Source organism: Nyctereutes procyonoides, unplaced genomic scaffold (assembly GCF_905146905.1).
Source record: "Nyctereutes procyonoides isolate TBG_1078 unplaced genomic scaffold, NYPRO_anot_genome, whole genome shotgun sequence".
Taxonomy (NCBI): domain Eukaryota; kingdom Metazoa; phylum Chordata; class Mammalia; order Carnivora; family Canidae; genus Nyctereutes; species Nyctereutes procyonoides.
Window position 1 is genome coordinate 41,546,416 of NW_026575125.1, and position 17,244 is coordinate 41,563,659.

At 41.0% G+C, this 17,244-nt stretch overlaps 1 protein-coding gene across 8 annotated transcripts in view; it reads left to right on the forward strand.

Moving 5' to 3' along the window:
- The window catches only part of ZNF81 (zinc finger protein 81), a 102,896-nt gene that overhangs the window by 23,298 nt on the left and 62,354 nt on the right, over nt 1-17,244 (forward strand). The window contains exon 1 of one of the 8 annotated variants that reach the window (XM_055337458.1): nt 5,065-5,178. The exons of the other annotated variants lie outside the window; for them this stretch is intronic. Coding sequence (XP_055193433.1) covers nt 5,137-5,178 — 42 coding nt within the window. The 5' untranslated portion in view covers nt 5,065-5,136. Of the gene's footprint in view, nt 1-5,064; nt 5,179-17,244 lie in introns of those variants that run through there. 8 annotated transcript variants of the gene reach the window in all.

The following is a 17,244-nucleotide window of genomic DNA, read 5'->3' on the forward strand; positions in this document are numbered from 1 at the left end:
ACGCTATTCCATTGGCCACTCTGATTAATCTGACTCATGGAGGCCAGGGCCAAATCTGTTGTTTGTCTCATGCAGCATTTAATTAAAGCGATTATAGAGTTCCAAGTGGCAGAATGAGGCCATGCTGCAGTATTTTGCTCAGCCACAACCTCCAGGATTCCAGACTCAATCAGCTGAACAAATCCCATAAGTCATTAAGGTTCACCTCACAAAGCCAGGTGCTTTTCTCCTTAGGTTTCTATAGTGACCTTTTTGCTTGGCCTGAGGCACTAATCCAGATGCAGCAGCACGTGTTAGTAATTGCACAGTTTCTGCCTTGGCCCAGTGGGGCAATTTCATCATCTGTATAGCAAGTTGAGGCTGACCGGAATGCCTTCCAGGGCCAAAGTAGTATGATTGATCACCTCAGCTAAAATCAGGAACAAATTTCTTTTTTTTTTTAAATTTTTATTTATTATTCATGATAGTCACACACACAGAAAGAGAGAGAGAGGCAGAGACACAGGCAGAGGGAGAAGCAGGCTCCATGCACCGGGAGCCCGACGTGGGATTCGATCCCGGGTCTCCAGGATCGCGCCCCGGGCCAAAGGCAGGCGCCAAACCCCTGCGCCACCCAGGGATCCCAGGAACAAATTTCTTACCACCTTTTCTAATTGGATGATCCCTGTTATAGGAATACCTTCCCTCAGGATGCACATAAATATACAAGCCATTTATCCTTCTAGGAAGCTCCTTGTAGCAAACCAAGGATAGCTTCCTTCTGGAGAGATCTCCAGAGTTGTTTTAAGGGCTACCTCAACCACCAGTCTCCATCTTAACGACCACCCCTAAGATGCAAAGCACTGTGATTTTTTTTTTTTTTTTTTGGCGAGGGGAAGGCAAGTTAATAGCTGGCTTTCACACATAAAGTACAATTCCAGGGTGTAGCCCCTGGATGAAAGTGTTGTTTACAATGGGGGGGGGGCCCTCTAAATAGGACCCTTAGCAGTCTGGGGACACAGATTGAGATTGCCTCCAATGTGACCTGTCAGCCAGCTGGTAGTGTTTAACTGTTGAAGACAAAACTGAGCAAGAAAGGAAATTGATTATGTTCAGGCTGTTGCAGTCAGGAGAGTGCCCCAGATCTGAAGAGCAGAGTGTCTCAGTATTGTGGTTTTGCCTTTTACTCTTAGAGGGAGGAGTAGACAAGTTATAGTAGGGTGATTTACAGGTGTGATTGTTTCTGCATTCAGGGGAAATCTCTGCTTAAAATGTTTCTCTCTGTGTCTGGCTACTTTAAGCCAATGTCAGTGAATCATTCATGAGAGAGAGAATAAGGAGTTTGAGGGTCTGTGTTTGGTTTTTCAGCAGTTTCAACAAAAGGGGAAAGGTCTGTGTTTGGCCTAGTCACAGGTAAATCCAGGAGTCTTATGGGGGTCATGAGAACAAGTGGACAGCAAGTCTTACCTAAAGCATATGGGGAAAAGTGTTCTTTGCTATAAATTATTTCAAGAACACAAAAGGATGAGGTGATTTCTTAAACTATTGCTGTTTTCAGGGCTCAAGTGGAATTCAATATCATCTCTTGTTAAGATAACAATAAGGTTGTCCTTAAATATATCTGGAAAATAAGGCAATATGGGAATGCCTGGGTCTATGATTATCAATCCAGGTTTGTGGATTGTCAATCTACATGTAAAGCTGTCAGTTTAGTTTTGATCTCTGTGTGCAAAGTCAGTTGGAGGTGTAGTTGTTCTCGGGTCTGCTGGATTATGATATGTTGTTGAATCATTTGTCAAGACTGCCTGAATAGTAGCATTTAAGACTATGGGAAGGATGCATCCCCAACTGCAAGGCATAAGATTATAAACACGAGAAGGATTAATAATCTTTGCAATATACCTCAAAGGCAGGATCCTATATTCTGGCCAGGAGAACATGTTTCACAAACTGTTCATATCAACCTTAGAAAGCCAACTAACCTTCTTGAATATCATGACTAACTATTCTGTTTGGCCTGTGGCATGCATCCAAGTGCAATGAGATATGTTGTTGGCTATGGCACAGATATCTCCCTGACTAGGAAGGAAGTCAAGAGTTACATGATTGCCAGAATGACTTGGGCCAGTGAGTTTAAATTTATTTACAGTACTCCTAAGGTAGAAGTGGTATTTATTACTTCTGCAAGGGCTAAGGAGCGATTTTGAATTATTTTTTCTAGTTGGAGAATTCCCTTGGTGGGTGAAATGGCCCTCATGAAGAAATGGTGCATAAAGAGAGAATTGCTGATTTCCCAGGGAAGTTCAAGAACACACTATAGTTGGCTTATTTTGGAGTGGTTGTATAAGTCTCCAAAGGGACATGTGGTCAGCAGGTGGGCTGTTGGTTTTCAACATTTGAAGGTCCCGAACAAGGATTGCAAAGACACAGGAAAGGTTGGTGTGAGGAAGGCAGAGGTAGGCTGGCAGCCACATAAAAAGTAGTATCATAGGGATCACAGCCAGTGTTTGCATTGTGGAAACTGTTATTAATAAATGGTTGTGGTTAACCTTAGCATGACTCCTCAGGAGGAAGCGTCTTTGGGTAGAACCAAGCAAGGTCCATAAGGCTGACTGGAAAGTGGTAGGGAGAAAATGATGGTTACCAGGGATGAAAAGTGCCCCTATATATATTTTTTACACTCAATCCTGAGAAAATGGAGTTATGGAGTTTGGAGATCTCAAGCATTAACTATGTTGGGGGATAAGGTGTAGTTAGCATATGCTGAACAGTAGGGGTTGACAGTGTGGGGTGGTTTTAAATACCAGTATGGATCATTAAGGGCAAATGGGATGTGCTGAGGGGAATGGTTGTCTAGATTGTTGGTCAACTTTCTTTTAAAGATTTTATTTTTTTCTTCCAAGATTTTATATAAGTCCAAGTTAGTTAACATACAGTGTAGTATTGGTTTCATGAGTACAATTTAGTGATTTATCACTTACATATAACACCCAGTGCTGGGTATCTGGGTGGCTCAGTGGTTGAGCATCTGCCTCTGGCTTGGGTTATGATTCCGGGGCCCTGGGATCAAGTCCTGCATCAGGCTCCCCATAGGGAGCCTGCTTCTCCCTCTGCCTATGTCTCTGTCTCTCTCTATGTGCCTCTCATGACTTAAAAAAAATTTAATACCCAGTGCTCATCACAGGTGCCCTCCTGAATGCCCATGACCTGTTTAGCCCTACCCACCTCCCCTCCAGCAATCCTGTTTGTTCTCTGTAGTAAAGAATCTCCTATGGTTTGTCTTTCTGTTTTTATCTGTTATTTTTCCTTCCTTTCCCCTATGTTCATCTGTTTTGCTTCTTAAACTGCACATATGAATGAAATCATGTGGTATTTGTCTTCCTCTGACTGACTTATTTCACTTAGCATAATGCACTCTAGTTCCATCCATGTCGTTGCAAACGGCAAAATTTCATGCTTTTTTATGGCTCAGTAATATTCTATTCTGTGTGTGTGTGTGTGTGTGTGTGTGTGTACACATACCACATCTTCTTTATCCATTCATCAGTCAATAGACATTTAGGCTCTCTCCGTAATTGGCTATTATTGATAGTCCACTATAAACATTGGGGTTCATGTATCCCTTAGAATCAGAATTTTTGTTATCCTTTGGATAAATACCTAGTAGTGCAATTGCTGGGTCATAGGATAGTTTTCTTTTTAAATTTTTCAGGAACCTCCACACTTTTCCAGGGTGGCTGTACAAGTTTGCATTCCCAACAACAGTATAAGAGGGTTCCCTTTCTTCATATCCTTGCCAACATCTGTTGCTTCCTGAGTTGTTAATCTTAGCCATTCTGACAGGTGTGAGGTGATATCTCATTGTGGTTTTGATTTGTATTTCCTTGATGATGAGTGATGTTGAGCATCTTTTCATGTGTCTGTTGGCCATCTGGATGTCTTCTTTGGAAAAATGTCTATTCATCTCTTCTGTCCAGTCATGTCCACTCTTAACATGAGTATGTAAGAGTCAGCCTCCAGTGGACTGAAAAGAAGTCAGTGATTTGGCAATTGATGGCAATTTGGAATGAAAAGTATGGTGGCAGTTGTCTACAAAGCACTGATGTACTGAGAACCTCCCCAGTAATGCTGTTTGATGGACAGAGAAAGATGCTCAGTTTGTAGACTTCAGTCAGACATCCTGGATTCTTCAGGCAAATATTTTATATAATGGAAAATGACATTGTAGCCTGTTGCTTTGCTTGCTCTTAAAGGCAGTCTTGCAAATAAAGCAAAGGCTTTCAAGTATGTTTTAAAATGTCTTTTTTTCTAAACATTTTGAACTATGATTCAGGGGGCGAAGTACATTTTACATGGTGACCAGTGTATACACCCTGACTGTAGTCACACATATGCACATGCTATACACATACACATACACACACAAATGTAATAAACCAAAGTTTTAAAAGTAGTACCCTTTAGAAATAATGTGCTGGGATACTTTCTCTTTTTTTCTCCTCTATATCATTAAAAATAAAAGCTGGGGGATCCCTGGGTGGCGCAGCGGTTTGGCGCCTGCCTTTGGCCCAGGGCGCGATCCTGGAGACCCGGGATCGAATCCCGCGTCGGGCTCCCGGTGCATGGAGCCTGCTTCTCCCTCTGCCTGTGTCTCTGCCCCTCTCTCTCTCTCTGTGTGACTATCATAAATAAAATAAAAATTAAAAAAAATAAATAAAAGCTGGTTACAATAAAAAAAGTATGCTTGTATTATACTTGATTCTGGGAATGTAGAAGATGTGGCTGTTTTTTATTAACTGACAATATTAAACTAGTCTCATTCATCAAAGATTTACCTCAATTATTTGAACTTGAATTCTTAAAATATTTGAGTTCAGGTCTGTAAGAACACTTTGTTTTAAGCACATTGAGAGTACTAGGAGTTCAGAGCTACCTAATTTGGGGGAATTTGAGGGCTATTCATTTTTGCCTAGAGGTAGGAAAGTATTACTTACTCACAGACACGTAAACACACATACAGACACAAATAGAGAGCTTATAGCTCACTGGTTCACGTAAAAGAGCTGTGTTTTGCCAGGAGGCTTACTGCAGTAGTGGAGCTAAGCAGAACATGGTGCTGGGTACTGAGAGAACCTGGTAAGACAGGAGGAGGTTTAGATGGAAGGAAGTTGTGTTGCACGTTATCCATTTCCACCACAGGTATGGTTTGTGTCTTCTGAGGGAGGGCAGTAGGAGAAGAAGAGGTATTAGTAGTGAAATGTGTTGCCTTGCTTCCACTAGTAAGATGGTAGGATGTCCATGGCTCAGAGATGATCATTTCCCCTTGCACACTGAGTCAGCTGTGGGCACAAGTGGGAGGGTCCCTTTGAGGAAAGCCATTGGGGAGAGGGATTTTTGGACTTTTGTTCCCTTTTGTATTTTAAGGCCAAGAAATCCCAAGTCTAGGGCCCCTTTGCTTTTCTTTAATAATGATATCTGCAAGTGTCCCTGTCTGTGGAATTTTTATAGGGAGCAGACTGCCCTGGCTTGTTTCCTTCTAATCATGGGTTTGCACTGTGTTCATTTGTGGAGTCCTTCTGGTGTTGAGCTAGTGTATGTATTTAGGAGGGAAGAGTAGTTCACCAATTTATGTTTTTGGATAATGTCTTTACTTTCTGGATGTAAGCCATGAACAGTTACTGACCAAGGTGGATGCAGTGTAATTGTCAAGAGCAAGACCAGAGTAATCTTTTCAAGTATTTTCTAATCTGTGTCTGTAGTTAGAGATCAAGTTATGTCTTCATTGTCTGCAATCTCTTTTTTTTTAAAGATTTTTATTTATTCATGAGAGAGACAGAGAGAGGGAGAGACGCAGAGACATAGGCAGAGGGAGAAGCAGGCTCCATGCAAGAATCCCAATATGGGACTTAATCCTGGAACTCTGGGATCACAACCTGAGCCAAAGGCAGATGCTCAACCACTGAGCCACCCAGGCGTCCCTGCAATCTTGTATCTCTAATACATTTTTGAGGGGAAGACAGTGAGACTGGATTCTAAAAGTCTCTCCCCAACATAGTGATTCAACTTCTCTAATACATTATGCTATGCTCACCACAAGTATAGCTACCATCTGTCACCATGTAATGCTAGTATAATTCCATCGACTATATTGCCTATGCTATGCCTTTTATTCCCCTGACTTATTCTTTCTGTAACTGGAAACCTAGATCTCCCACTTCCCTTCACCCATTTTGCCCATCCCCTCACTCCCCTCCCCTCTGGTAACCATCAGTTTGTTCTCTGTATTTATGGGTCTGATTCTGCCTTTTGTTTGTTCATTTTTTTTAGATTCTACATATGAGTGAAAACATATGGTATTTGACTTACTCTGATGGACTTATTTCACTTAGCATAATACCCTCTGGGTCTGCTCATGTTGTTGCAAATGGCATCATGGCTTGTCTCATCCTTTTTTATACTTGCATAGTATTCCAGTGTATGTGTGTCTATATATATATATACACACGCACATATATGTATACACACACACACACACACACAAAATCGTCCTTACCCATTTGTTTATCAGTGGACATTGAGGTTGCTAACATATCTTGGCTATTATAAATCATGGTGCAGTAAACATAGGGCTGCGTAGATCTTTTCAATTAGTATTTTTGTTTTCTTGGGGTAAATACCCAGTAGTGGAATTACTAGATCATATGGTATTTCTGTTTTTAATTTTTTGAGGAACCTCCATACAGTTTTCCACAATGGCTGCACCTGCTTGAATTCCCACCAATAGTGCATGAGGGCTCCTTTTTCTCCAAATTCTTGCCAACAGCTGTTGTTATCTTTTGAGCCTAAAGGTTCTGGCAGGTGTAAGATGATATCTCATTGTGATTTTGATTTGCATTTCCCCAGTGATTAGTAATGCTGAGTATCTTTTCATATGTCTGTTGGCCATCTCTATGTCTTTTATTCAGGTTCTCTGCCCATTTTTAAAAAATATTTTATTTATTCATGAGAGACATAGAGAGAGGCAGAGACACAGGCAGAGGGAGAAGCAGGCTCTCTGCAGGGAGCCTGACGTGGGACTCGATCTTAGGACCCTAGGATCATGGCCATGGAGGCACCCTGGTTCCCCTCTGCCCATTTTTTAAATGGACTGTTTGGTTTTTTCGTGTTGAGTTGTATATTTTTTATGTATTCTGGATATTAACCCCTTATTGGATATATCATTTGCAAATATCTTCTCCCATTTAGTCGGTTAGCTTTTTGTTTTGCTGATGGTTTCCTTTGCTCTACAAAACCTTTTATTTTGGTCTAGTACCAAAAGTTTTTGCTTTGGTCTCCCTTGCCTGAGGAAACATATCTAGAAAAATGTTGCTAGGGCTGATGTTAGAGAATTATTGACTGTGTTCTCTTCTCAGATTTTTATGGTTTCAGGTTTTACATTTAGGTCTTTAATCCATTTTGAGTTTATTTTTGTGAATGATGTTAGAAAGTGATCCAGTTTCATTCTTTTGCATGTAGCTGTCGGTTTTCCCAACACCATTTATTGAAAAGACTGTCTTTGCCCACTGTATATTCTTGCTTCCTTTGCTATAAATTAATTGACCATAAATTGTGGATTTATTTCTGGGATCTCTATTCTGTTCCATTGATTTGTGTGTCTTTTTTTTGTGCTGGTGCTATACTGTTTAATTACTACAGCTTTGTAGTAAATCTTGAAATCTGGGATTGTGATGCCTTCAGCATTGTTCTTTCTCAAGATTGCTTTGACTTTTCAGGGTCTTTTGTGATTCTCTATGAATTTTAGGATTATTTGTTCTAGCTCTGTGAAAAATGCTGTTGGTATTTTGATAGGGATTGCATTGAATCTATATATTGCTTTGTTCTCCCCTCTGATTTTAATTTGCATGTTAGCCTTGGAGGCGTTCTGATTTTTTGAAGGTCTATCTTTGGGGCCCACTAAGCAGTTTTATTAGTTGATATAAATCAGGGAACCCAGGAGACTATCCCCCAAAGGCCAGTCTGAATCCATTACTAAATTCTCTGTTCTTACAGGGGTCTTGAAAGTCTTTTTTTTTTAAGATTTTATTTATTTATTCATGAGAGACACAGAGAGGCAGAGACACAGGCAGAAGGCAGGCTCCATGCAGGGAGCCCGACGTGAGACTCAACCCCAGGTCTCCAGGATCATGCCCTGGGCTGAAGGCAGCGCTGAACCGCTGAGCCACCCAGGCTGCTCCTTGAAAGTCTTTAACAACAGCATGTAAATCTGAACAAGACCAAGCCTTGTTCAGCGACACACTCAGGTTGTTGACCTTCTATCACAGTTGGAGGAGGGCAGTAATCTAGGTTAGGGAGGGTAATTAGGAGCAGGAGAGTTTAATGGAGCCACAGACAGTAGAAGAGGGGGAGTAGGGGGCTGAAGTGGGGATAAAAGGAATCTATAGAATGAGGAGGAATGGTGAATAGGGGAAAGGACTAGAGTGGTACACATGGAGGGTTCTGGTGAAGGAAGGGTTGTAAAGTTTAGTTAGGGATGAAGGAGGAGCAGGAGGGGCAGACTGGTAGTAAGAGAGATAGTCCTTAAGGGACTATACAGTTTGGGATAGATTGGAGGTATTTTCTCATTTTTCAGCCTCTTTGTACCAAACAGAATAAGCTGACCATTGGTGAAAAGAGAGGTCTTAGAGCCCCAAGATTTGAGGGTGCTTCATAAATGAACACATTTGGGGAGATCTCACATGCCCCAAAGGAGACATTGGAATTCTGAGTTGTCCTTAGTTATAAAATTCTGCTGTTTTTGGAGGCAGTGAATTGTTGCCATAGTGGTGAGGCGTGTAATTGGCAGGAGTTTTATGAAGGGGTTGAGAACTGGATTGAGAGCTTCCAATGAATACCAAGGTTAAACAAAATCTGGCAGCAAAATAAAACCACAGGAAGAATGAAAATCACATCCTTATTGTGCTACCACGGATGGTGTCCAGAACACAGGGATGAGGAGCTGAACTCATCATGGGATCCCTGGATCACCAGTCAGGGAAGGAACACAGTGTGCTTGCAGCCTCACTACCTAAGTGGGGAAGATGGGGTTCCAGAGATAGGCTTCCAGTCCTATTCAAGTCATGACACCTAACTGTCCAAGACAAAAACTGAACAAGTCAGAATACTGATTTTACTCAGGCTATTGCTGTTGAGAGAGTACTTAAGATGTGAAAATTGGAGTGTCTTGGCAGGGTGGTTTTGTCTTTTACTTTCACAGGGAGGAGTAAGAAAGCTATAGTGGGGAGGTTTATGGGTGGGATTGTTTTGGCAATCAGGGAAATTCTCAATTCAGTCAGCTGAAAAAGAAATGTTTATTTCTGTGTCTGCCTAGTTTAAGAGGGATAGCTTTCTCATCTCAGTTAATCATTTATGAACAAAGAACAGGGAGTTAGAGGGTCTGTGCTGGCCTTGTCCACAGGTTCAGGCAAAAGGAGAAAGGTCTGCATTTGACCTTGTCATGGGTAAACAAGGGAGTTATTTGGGAATCTTATGAGAGGCATGAGAAAGAGTGGACAAGCCAGCCTTATATAAGTTATATGAGAAGGATGATTTTTTTTGGTGGCAGGTCATTTCTTGAGGAAGATCACAAACAAGTGGGGGTATTTCTTAACTGTCACTGACTATTATCAGGGCTCAGGTGCAGTTCAGCATTGTCAAGGGTTCTCAGTACTGTTTGGGAACTTGAGGCTAGTCCTGTGTGTCTGTGTCACCAGCCACGTGGCATTCTTCTGCCTCCCAAGAATGACTGAGTGATGGCTGAGGGAAAGTGGCTCAAAGGAGACATTTAGATGTGTTGACAGCTGTTTTGCTTGTGGGATGCAGAGCTGGGACCCCTCCCTGCTGTTTCTGATGGAGCAAGGTTACTGGGAACCTGGTTGCGTGTATTGCCAGGCCTGATAGTTAAATTGAAGGCCCTTACAGCTGTTTTGGGGAAGTGTACCAGGGCACTTTCCTTTGTGAGGAAGTCTACAGGGGTGGTTCTGAAAGACCAAGATCATTAATGTCCCTCCTTTATCTGTACCCTTTGGGGTCTTATTTGTTTCCTCTTCAGGTTCTTTGTTGTTGCTCACCCTCTACTGATAAAAAAATCATATGGCCTAGTCTAGTAACTATAAATTCAAACCTCCCCGCCCCATCTCCTATTAGTTCCCAGACTTTTCATCTGATGCGGTCAGGTGCCTGAGGGGCAAGGGTGTTTTTTAATAAATTTACAGATATCTGTTCCATTCTGTACTTTGGCCCATGTAAGTCATTGTGGGGAGACACAGTGAGTGATATGCTAAACCAATTATCCTTAGGATCTAGAACAGTGTCACTCCAACCAGAGAATTAAAATGACTGAATCAGAATTTGATTTACATCTCTTGGGCTCCCTGCTTTCTGGCTGGGCTGCCACCCAGAGGGTTACCAAACAGTCTGGGTTGCCATTAGGTGAAAAAAGAGGATTATACCCAGGAATGTTTAAGACAGGATCCCAAATTGTCAAAATATGTCCATATAACCCCTAACACTTTTTGTTCTGATCAGTACCCAGGGAGTGACTGAAAGATTATTCTGAGGACAGCCATATTCATTGACCAAACTGCCTTGCTAGGGTATATGGACCAGGAAGAGATGGGGCAGATAGAGTCTGAAATTCTTTTGAGTCCATTTTTGAGAAGACCATTCAAGTGCAAAAAAATACCAGTGTGGAAGTCCACTGATACCTTGACTATTGGCCTATTGCTACATGGCTTTTGCAATAAAAGGCAAACCATCTTCAGGCTGCCAAGAGTCTAGAAAGCTGAAAACCAGACACACATTAATTCTAAGAGCCACAATTGTGTGGCTGGAGCGAAATGAGCAGACTGAAATGGTAATACTCTAACCTGAAAAAAATGTCACCAATGGTGCAACACCAGTGAAACAGCTCTGAGAGGGGGCCTGAGGTGTGATACAGTTTGTCATGGGCAAGCGGGGCCATACTTCATGGGATGTGCCCTCCCTCATCAAACCAGTCATCTTTCAGAAGGAGTCACAAGTTTGGCATGCAGTGGTAGCTTCTGCATCAGAAAGGTAGTAGTCTATATTGATGGATGTGTTGCCGTGTCCAATGTGATGATGGGTGCAGAATACAGTGGCAGTAATCTGGACAGAGAAGGCTCAACCAGTAGCCTGATTCCAGTCAGTGTTATTAGAGAATGGTCCCTTCCCATAGGTATCTATCTGGGTAACCCAGACTGTTCCAGTTAGTAGCTGCAATTTGTTTCCACAGTCCATGATACCAAAGGGCTGTCCAATCTCTCAGTGTGTAGTCTTCCACGTAGGAGACTGAATGGCTGGACATTGGCAATAGGTCAAGGATCAATAAATATCAAAGGGAATATTAGCCAGGGTTATGGGAATGGCCCTGAGTTCTGCCTTCTGAGTAGAGTGTCCACATCCATTCTCGGTTCTGTTGAGGTAGCACAGCTACAGAACCCAGTGGAAACCGCTAGATTCCAGCTTGGCCAAACCATTAGTGGATTAAGTCCAGGTATTTGGGGAAACCTCTGTGAACCAGGGGCTCCATTAAGTCCAGCAGCATTGCTCCACATGGCAGAGTGGGAAAGAAATTTCCTCCAAAGGGATAGCTGTCTCATTATCATAAAAAGCTAAGATGCTGTTGGTGTCAGGCCAGCTGTGCTCTTGAATATACTCTTTCCTTTTGACAAGTGATGATTTGGGGGGGGGTGTCCTTTCCATCTTGTTAGTCATCGAGTCTTGACCTACCCCAAATTGGGACTATCAGGCTAGAGAGTTTTAAGGCCTCCTTGGGTCAGGTGTGCAGTTTTGACAAGGGACCAATAACAAGCTGGTAGTTGTTTTTCATAAGGGATGTTGCTAGTAGCTGTGGAAGGAAGATGACAAGGCCAAAACCCCAATAGGCTTTTCCAAGTAGTGGTTACCTCCCTTTGCTAGTGACCCCAGTAGGCAAAATCAGGAGTTATATAAACTGTTAGCTCAATAGGCTCATCAAGCTTTTAAGACCATGAAAGGGAACAGAGAATGTGCCACAGCTTGCTAGACAGCATCCTATCTATACAGCCTGTTGGTTTGAGCCCCATTAAAAAAACATTGGTTTGCTGTTTAGCCAACATAAAGTATCAAGCAGAATGTCCAGGGAAGACACAAACTGTCTCCCATACCAAAAGAGTCCAGTATGATGCTGGGCTACCTTTTAGGTGTTGAGTTCAAAGAAGTGGAACTTTTTCCTTGATTGCAAGAAGGGTAGAGTATTGTTAACCCACCAAGAGTTCCCAGGCACTTGACTTGGTGAGGAGACCCCTAAATTTTGTCAGGGTTTGCCAGCCACCTCTGATGGCAAAGGCATAATAATGTCACCAGCAGAGCCATTGAGATTAAGGCTTCTGACTGGCCAACCAAAGGGACTTCATCTATCTGGTGAAAAGTTTGTACAGGAGAAGATAGAGGCAGTCTTGCTAACTAACCCACTCACTGGTTTGAAATACCAAGGTACTCCCATTAACTCTGAGAGTACACTGCAAAAGCACTTCATAGGCCTTGCCATGTGAGTACAGATTGGTCTTGGTCCTTGGTGTCAAGAACTGTGAAGACTCCCCCGCACTGCCCCTGCCGCCGCTACTTATAACCTAACAAGTTGGCTTGTCACGGTTTCCAGTGTCCACAGAACTCAGAAGACTCCTGAGTCATCAATGAAAGACTTTGTTACAGAAAACACAGTGGCCAGAATCAGCTTGGTTGCACGTTAGGGAAAAAAATTGAAATCTCCTGGCAACCTAGGAAATCTCCACAAATGGAGAATAGAAAGAAAACCATTTTCTTGAGTAAGCAAAGCATTAAATCAGATCGAAATGTACATCACAAGCAATTAACTAAAGAGATTGCAGAGATGGAAATCTTGGACCTTTTGTGTTGCTGAGCAGATACAGTCTGTTCTCAAGGTAAATGATTACTTGTCTTCATGAAAGAGGGATGACAGCACGTTTCACTCTGATTCTTTCATCCTAAATTCACTTGGCAATTAGGGTGGCCATCTGTGCTAGTTCATTGCCACTATCCAAAGGCAAAGTCAAGCTTCTGTTTCTGTGACAAGCAGGTAGTTACAGCTCAGAGCCAGGCTAAGGTCCCAGCATGATGGGGAGATAAGGACGCTTTGTTCCTTGATGTTTACATTTCAAGGAGATAGCTCCCAGGCCCTTAAGAAAAACATTCCTGGGTTGTAATGCTGACAGGAGACCTATTTAGCCTTTTAAAAGATTTACGTGGGCAGCCCCAGTGGCGCAGAGGTTTAGCGTGGCCTGCAGCCCAGGGTGTGATTCTGGAGTCCTGCATCAGGCTCCCTGCATAGGGCCTACTTCTCCCTCTGCCCGTGTCTCTGCCTGCCTCTCTCTCTCTCTCTCTCTCTGAATGAATGAATAAATAAATCTTTTTAAAAAAATAAAAGATTTATGTGCATATCTAAGGGGCAGAGGAAGTATTTACTAATACTAGTTGTGTCAGGGCACCTGGGTTGCTCTGTGGTTGACCATCTGCCTTAGGCTCAGGGCATGATCTCGGGGTACTAGGATTGAGTCCCACATCGGGCTGCCCTCAGGGAGCCTGCTTCTCCCTCTGCCTACGTATGTCTCTGCCTCTCTCTGTGTCTCTCATGAATAAATAGTCTTAAAAAAAAAAAACCCCAAATACTAGTTGTCTCAAAGAAATGCTCTAAGGAAAGAGAGGGAAGAAAAGGTCTTTTTCCCTTTTGACAACAAGGAAAATTCAGTTTTCTAATCCTTACAATTTCCCCTTTTTAAAAATAATAATACCACAATTTTCTATGTCCATTGAACTTTCGACCTTTCTCAAGGCAATTTGCAGCCACCTAAATATCCAGCAAGTCTACACAATAACAAAGCAAAGCAATTATGGAAACATCCATAACATGAGTGGAAAAATCTGTAGTATTTCCCTTAGGGAATAAACCTTTAAGTATGTTTACCAGTAGTTAAAGCACATTCTTGATTAGCTGTGTGCAAAAATTGCCCTTTCCCCGCACGGTACCTTTACAAACTGTACCTTTACAAACTGTCGTGATGTCTATTGCTTGCTTTTTCAAATAATTAAGGATTATTTTGTAATGCCTTGTGAAATCTTATCCAAGCCTAAAGACTAGCTCTTTGGAAGCCTGATAATCTAATTTTGAAAGAGTTTTTTCTTATAAGGTCCAATGAATTTCTCCTGAGTTCCCATCATTCAATAAGTAACATCACATTTACATAATTTATCCCTGCATTAGTTGTTCTGTCTCCCCACATAATATTTCCCAGGTGCAAAGCACAAAGACACCCATGGTCATTATGCAGTGTATTATTACGCGACACTTTTTGAAGGGTGTAGATTGAATTTCCAGTGATTAATGTATTGGACCCTAATTGTTTTAAGTCTTGAGGAAAAACCCAGCCAATGGGCCATTTTTTTGCATTGGTCCAAATCAATAATTATATTATTATAATGGGCACACAAATCTCCATGAATAATAGGCATCCACTTTTGTGAATCTCTCCATACTGGGAATGGAGAGAATTTATATCTTAAAATTAATCCAGTAATGTTAGACCTATCTTCTGCAGCCTCTATAAATGCCAAATTTTTTCTTCTTTTTTTCAAGTTTTTAAAAAATTCCAGCTCATTAATATAGTGTAATACTAGTTATTAGTTTCAGGTGTAGAATATAGTGATTCAGTACTTCCATACAAGACACAATGCTCATCACAAGTGTACTGTTTAATCCCCATTACCTATATCACCACCCCTCTCCCCTCTAGCAACCATCAGTTTGTTCTCTATAGTTAAGAGTCTGTTTCTTGGTTTGCCTCTCCTTTTTCCCTTTGCTCATTTGTTTTGTTTCTTAAATCTTATATATGGGTGAGATTATATGGTATTTGTCCTTTTCTGACTGATTTATTTCACTTATATAAATGCCAGGTTTGTTTGTTTATTAATTAGATGCTTTTTTTAGACCATTCTTCTATCCATTCTGGTGTAGTCATAGTCTAATACCCGTTTGTTTCCTTAAAGATGAACAGTCGTGTAACTGAACTGTGATGCTATCATGGAACTATTTGGTAGTTAATTGCTTCTTGACTGTACAGATGGGTGGCTCTGAGACCTTTGTGGTGATTTTTTGTTCCATTATTAAATTATTCCAAGCAATCCAATTCCAGAATTTTCTCCATTTCCATCCTACTTGAGCTCCCATGGCATTTAACCATCTTGCATGATATGATTCAACCCAGTTTGCAGTTGTATTATGTGCTTCTGTAATTCCCTCAAAGCACTAAGTTTATTATTCAAAGTTGCAATAATTATAAGGGATCACTGTACCTGTGCTTATTCCTGTTCCTCCCAGGACTGTATTCTAATAAGTCTTTTGCCCTTGTTTGCCCCTTAGATAGATTCTGTAATGGGAGGGCTCAAAGAATACATGTCTGGTTGTGACAACGGATATTGGGCTCATATATATTAAGAGAAACCATCAACCTATAATTCTAGAGGGCTATTAAAATAGGCTCAGGGCATTGCCATGTTCCAAATATAGTAGACCTCTATATTATATATGGGTAGTATATAAAAATATGTATCTTGAGGGGTCTGTTGAAAGGATTTCCACCAGTTTGGATGTAACTTACTATCACTCTCTTTACGGCCATTAGTTTTATTGAACCAAACACCATAGTAAAGGTGAGAGAATAATTTGCTGGTGGGTTTACTCCTACAGTTCTCTCGATTGTTATGTAGTTAAAGAATTTCTTTCTTCTGTAAGGATTCTTTTGATCAAACCAGTTAACAGAACATTGTGTGTCAGATTTAGGGCTTGAGTATCTTGATGCATATAAGTGACTTTACTTTGATATTATAAAAAATTGCTAATGAAGATGGTTCCATCTTTAGTCTGCCAATAATTCGGTTGGAATTACAAGTCCAAGTCATGTCTATTCTGGGAATACAATATGAATCGATCAGAAATATGTTATTGCAAAGACCATTATTGGGAATACAGAAAAAAAAGCAGTGTAACAAATAACATGTTTTCTAGTAAAATGTGACCTTTTTTGAGTCTTCTGGATCTTTTTTTAAAATTTAAATTCAATTTGCCAACATATAGTATAACACCCAATGCTCATCACATCACATACCCTCCTTAATGCCCATCACCCAGTTACCCCTAAAATGTGATTCTTAAGTAACTAAAATAGCCCCATACATAAGTTCACTAGAGTACCTTATAGGGAGGAAAAAATAATTTTCATCCCATCCTTCTAAGTTCTTGGCTGAGCCCCTTTCTGAAACACAGATTAACAAGAGAAAAACAAAAAGAAGTTTATTAACATGTATATCTCATGTATACCTGGGAGATACCCAAGGGAGAATGAGGAACACAAAGTGGTAACTTAGAACTCTGGCTTATAGAGCATCTGCAACAAAGAACAATACATTAATGGAGAAATGACAAGAAAACAACAACAACAACAACAATAACAACAGTGTTAGGCTTCTAATGACACCAAACTGTGGGAAGGTAAATATATGGGAAGAAACTAATGGTAGATAAAGGCTAGTCAAGTTTGTTGTTATGTAGGTGCCATCTCCAGGTTGATAGGATCTAAAGTTGTCTTCACTGATTAACTTTTTTTCCAAGTTTCCACTTTATTTTTTCGTTATTTAAATTTTAGTTAACATACAGTGCAATATCAGTTATTGGAGTAGAATTCATTGATTCATCACTTACATACAACACCAAGTGCTCATTACAAGTGCCCTCTTTAATACCTATCACCCATCTAGCATATCTCCCACCCACCCTCAACCCTTACTTTCTTCTCTATCATTAAGAGTCTCTTATGATCTGTTTCCCTCTCTCCTTTCCCATATGTTCATCTGTTTTCTTTCTTAAGTTCCACATATGAGTAAGATCATACGGTATTTGTCTTTCTCTGACTGGCTTATTTCACTTAGCATAATACACTCTAGCTCCATCCACATAGTTGCAAATGGCAAGATTCTTTGTTTTCATGGCTGAGTTATATTCCATTGTATATATATACCACCTCTTCTTTATCCATTCATCAGCTGATGGACATTTAGACTCTCCATAGTTTGGCTATTGTTTATAATGCTGCTATAAGCATCAAGGTGCATGTGCCCCTTCAAATCCATATTTTTGTATCCTTTGGGTAAACACCT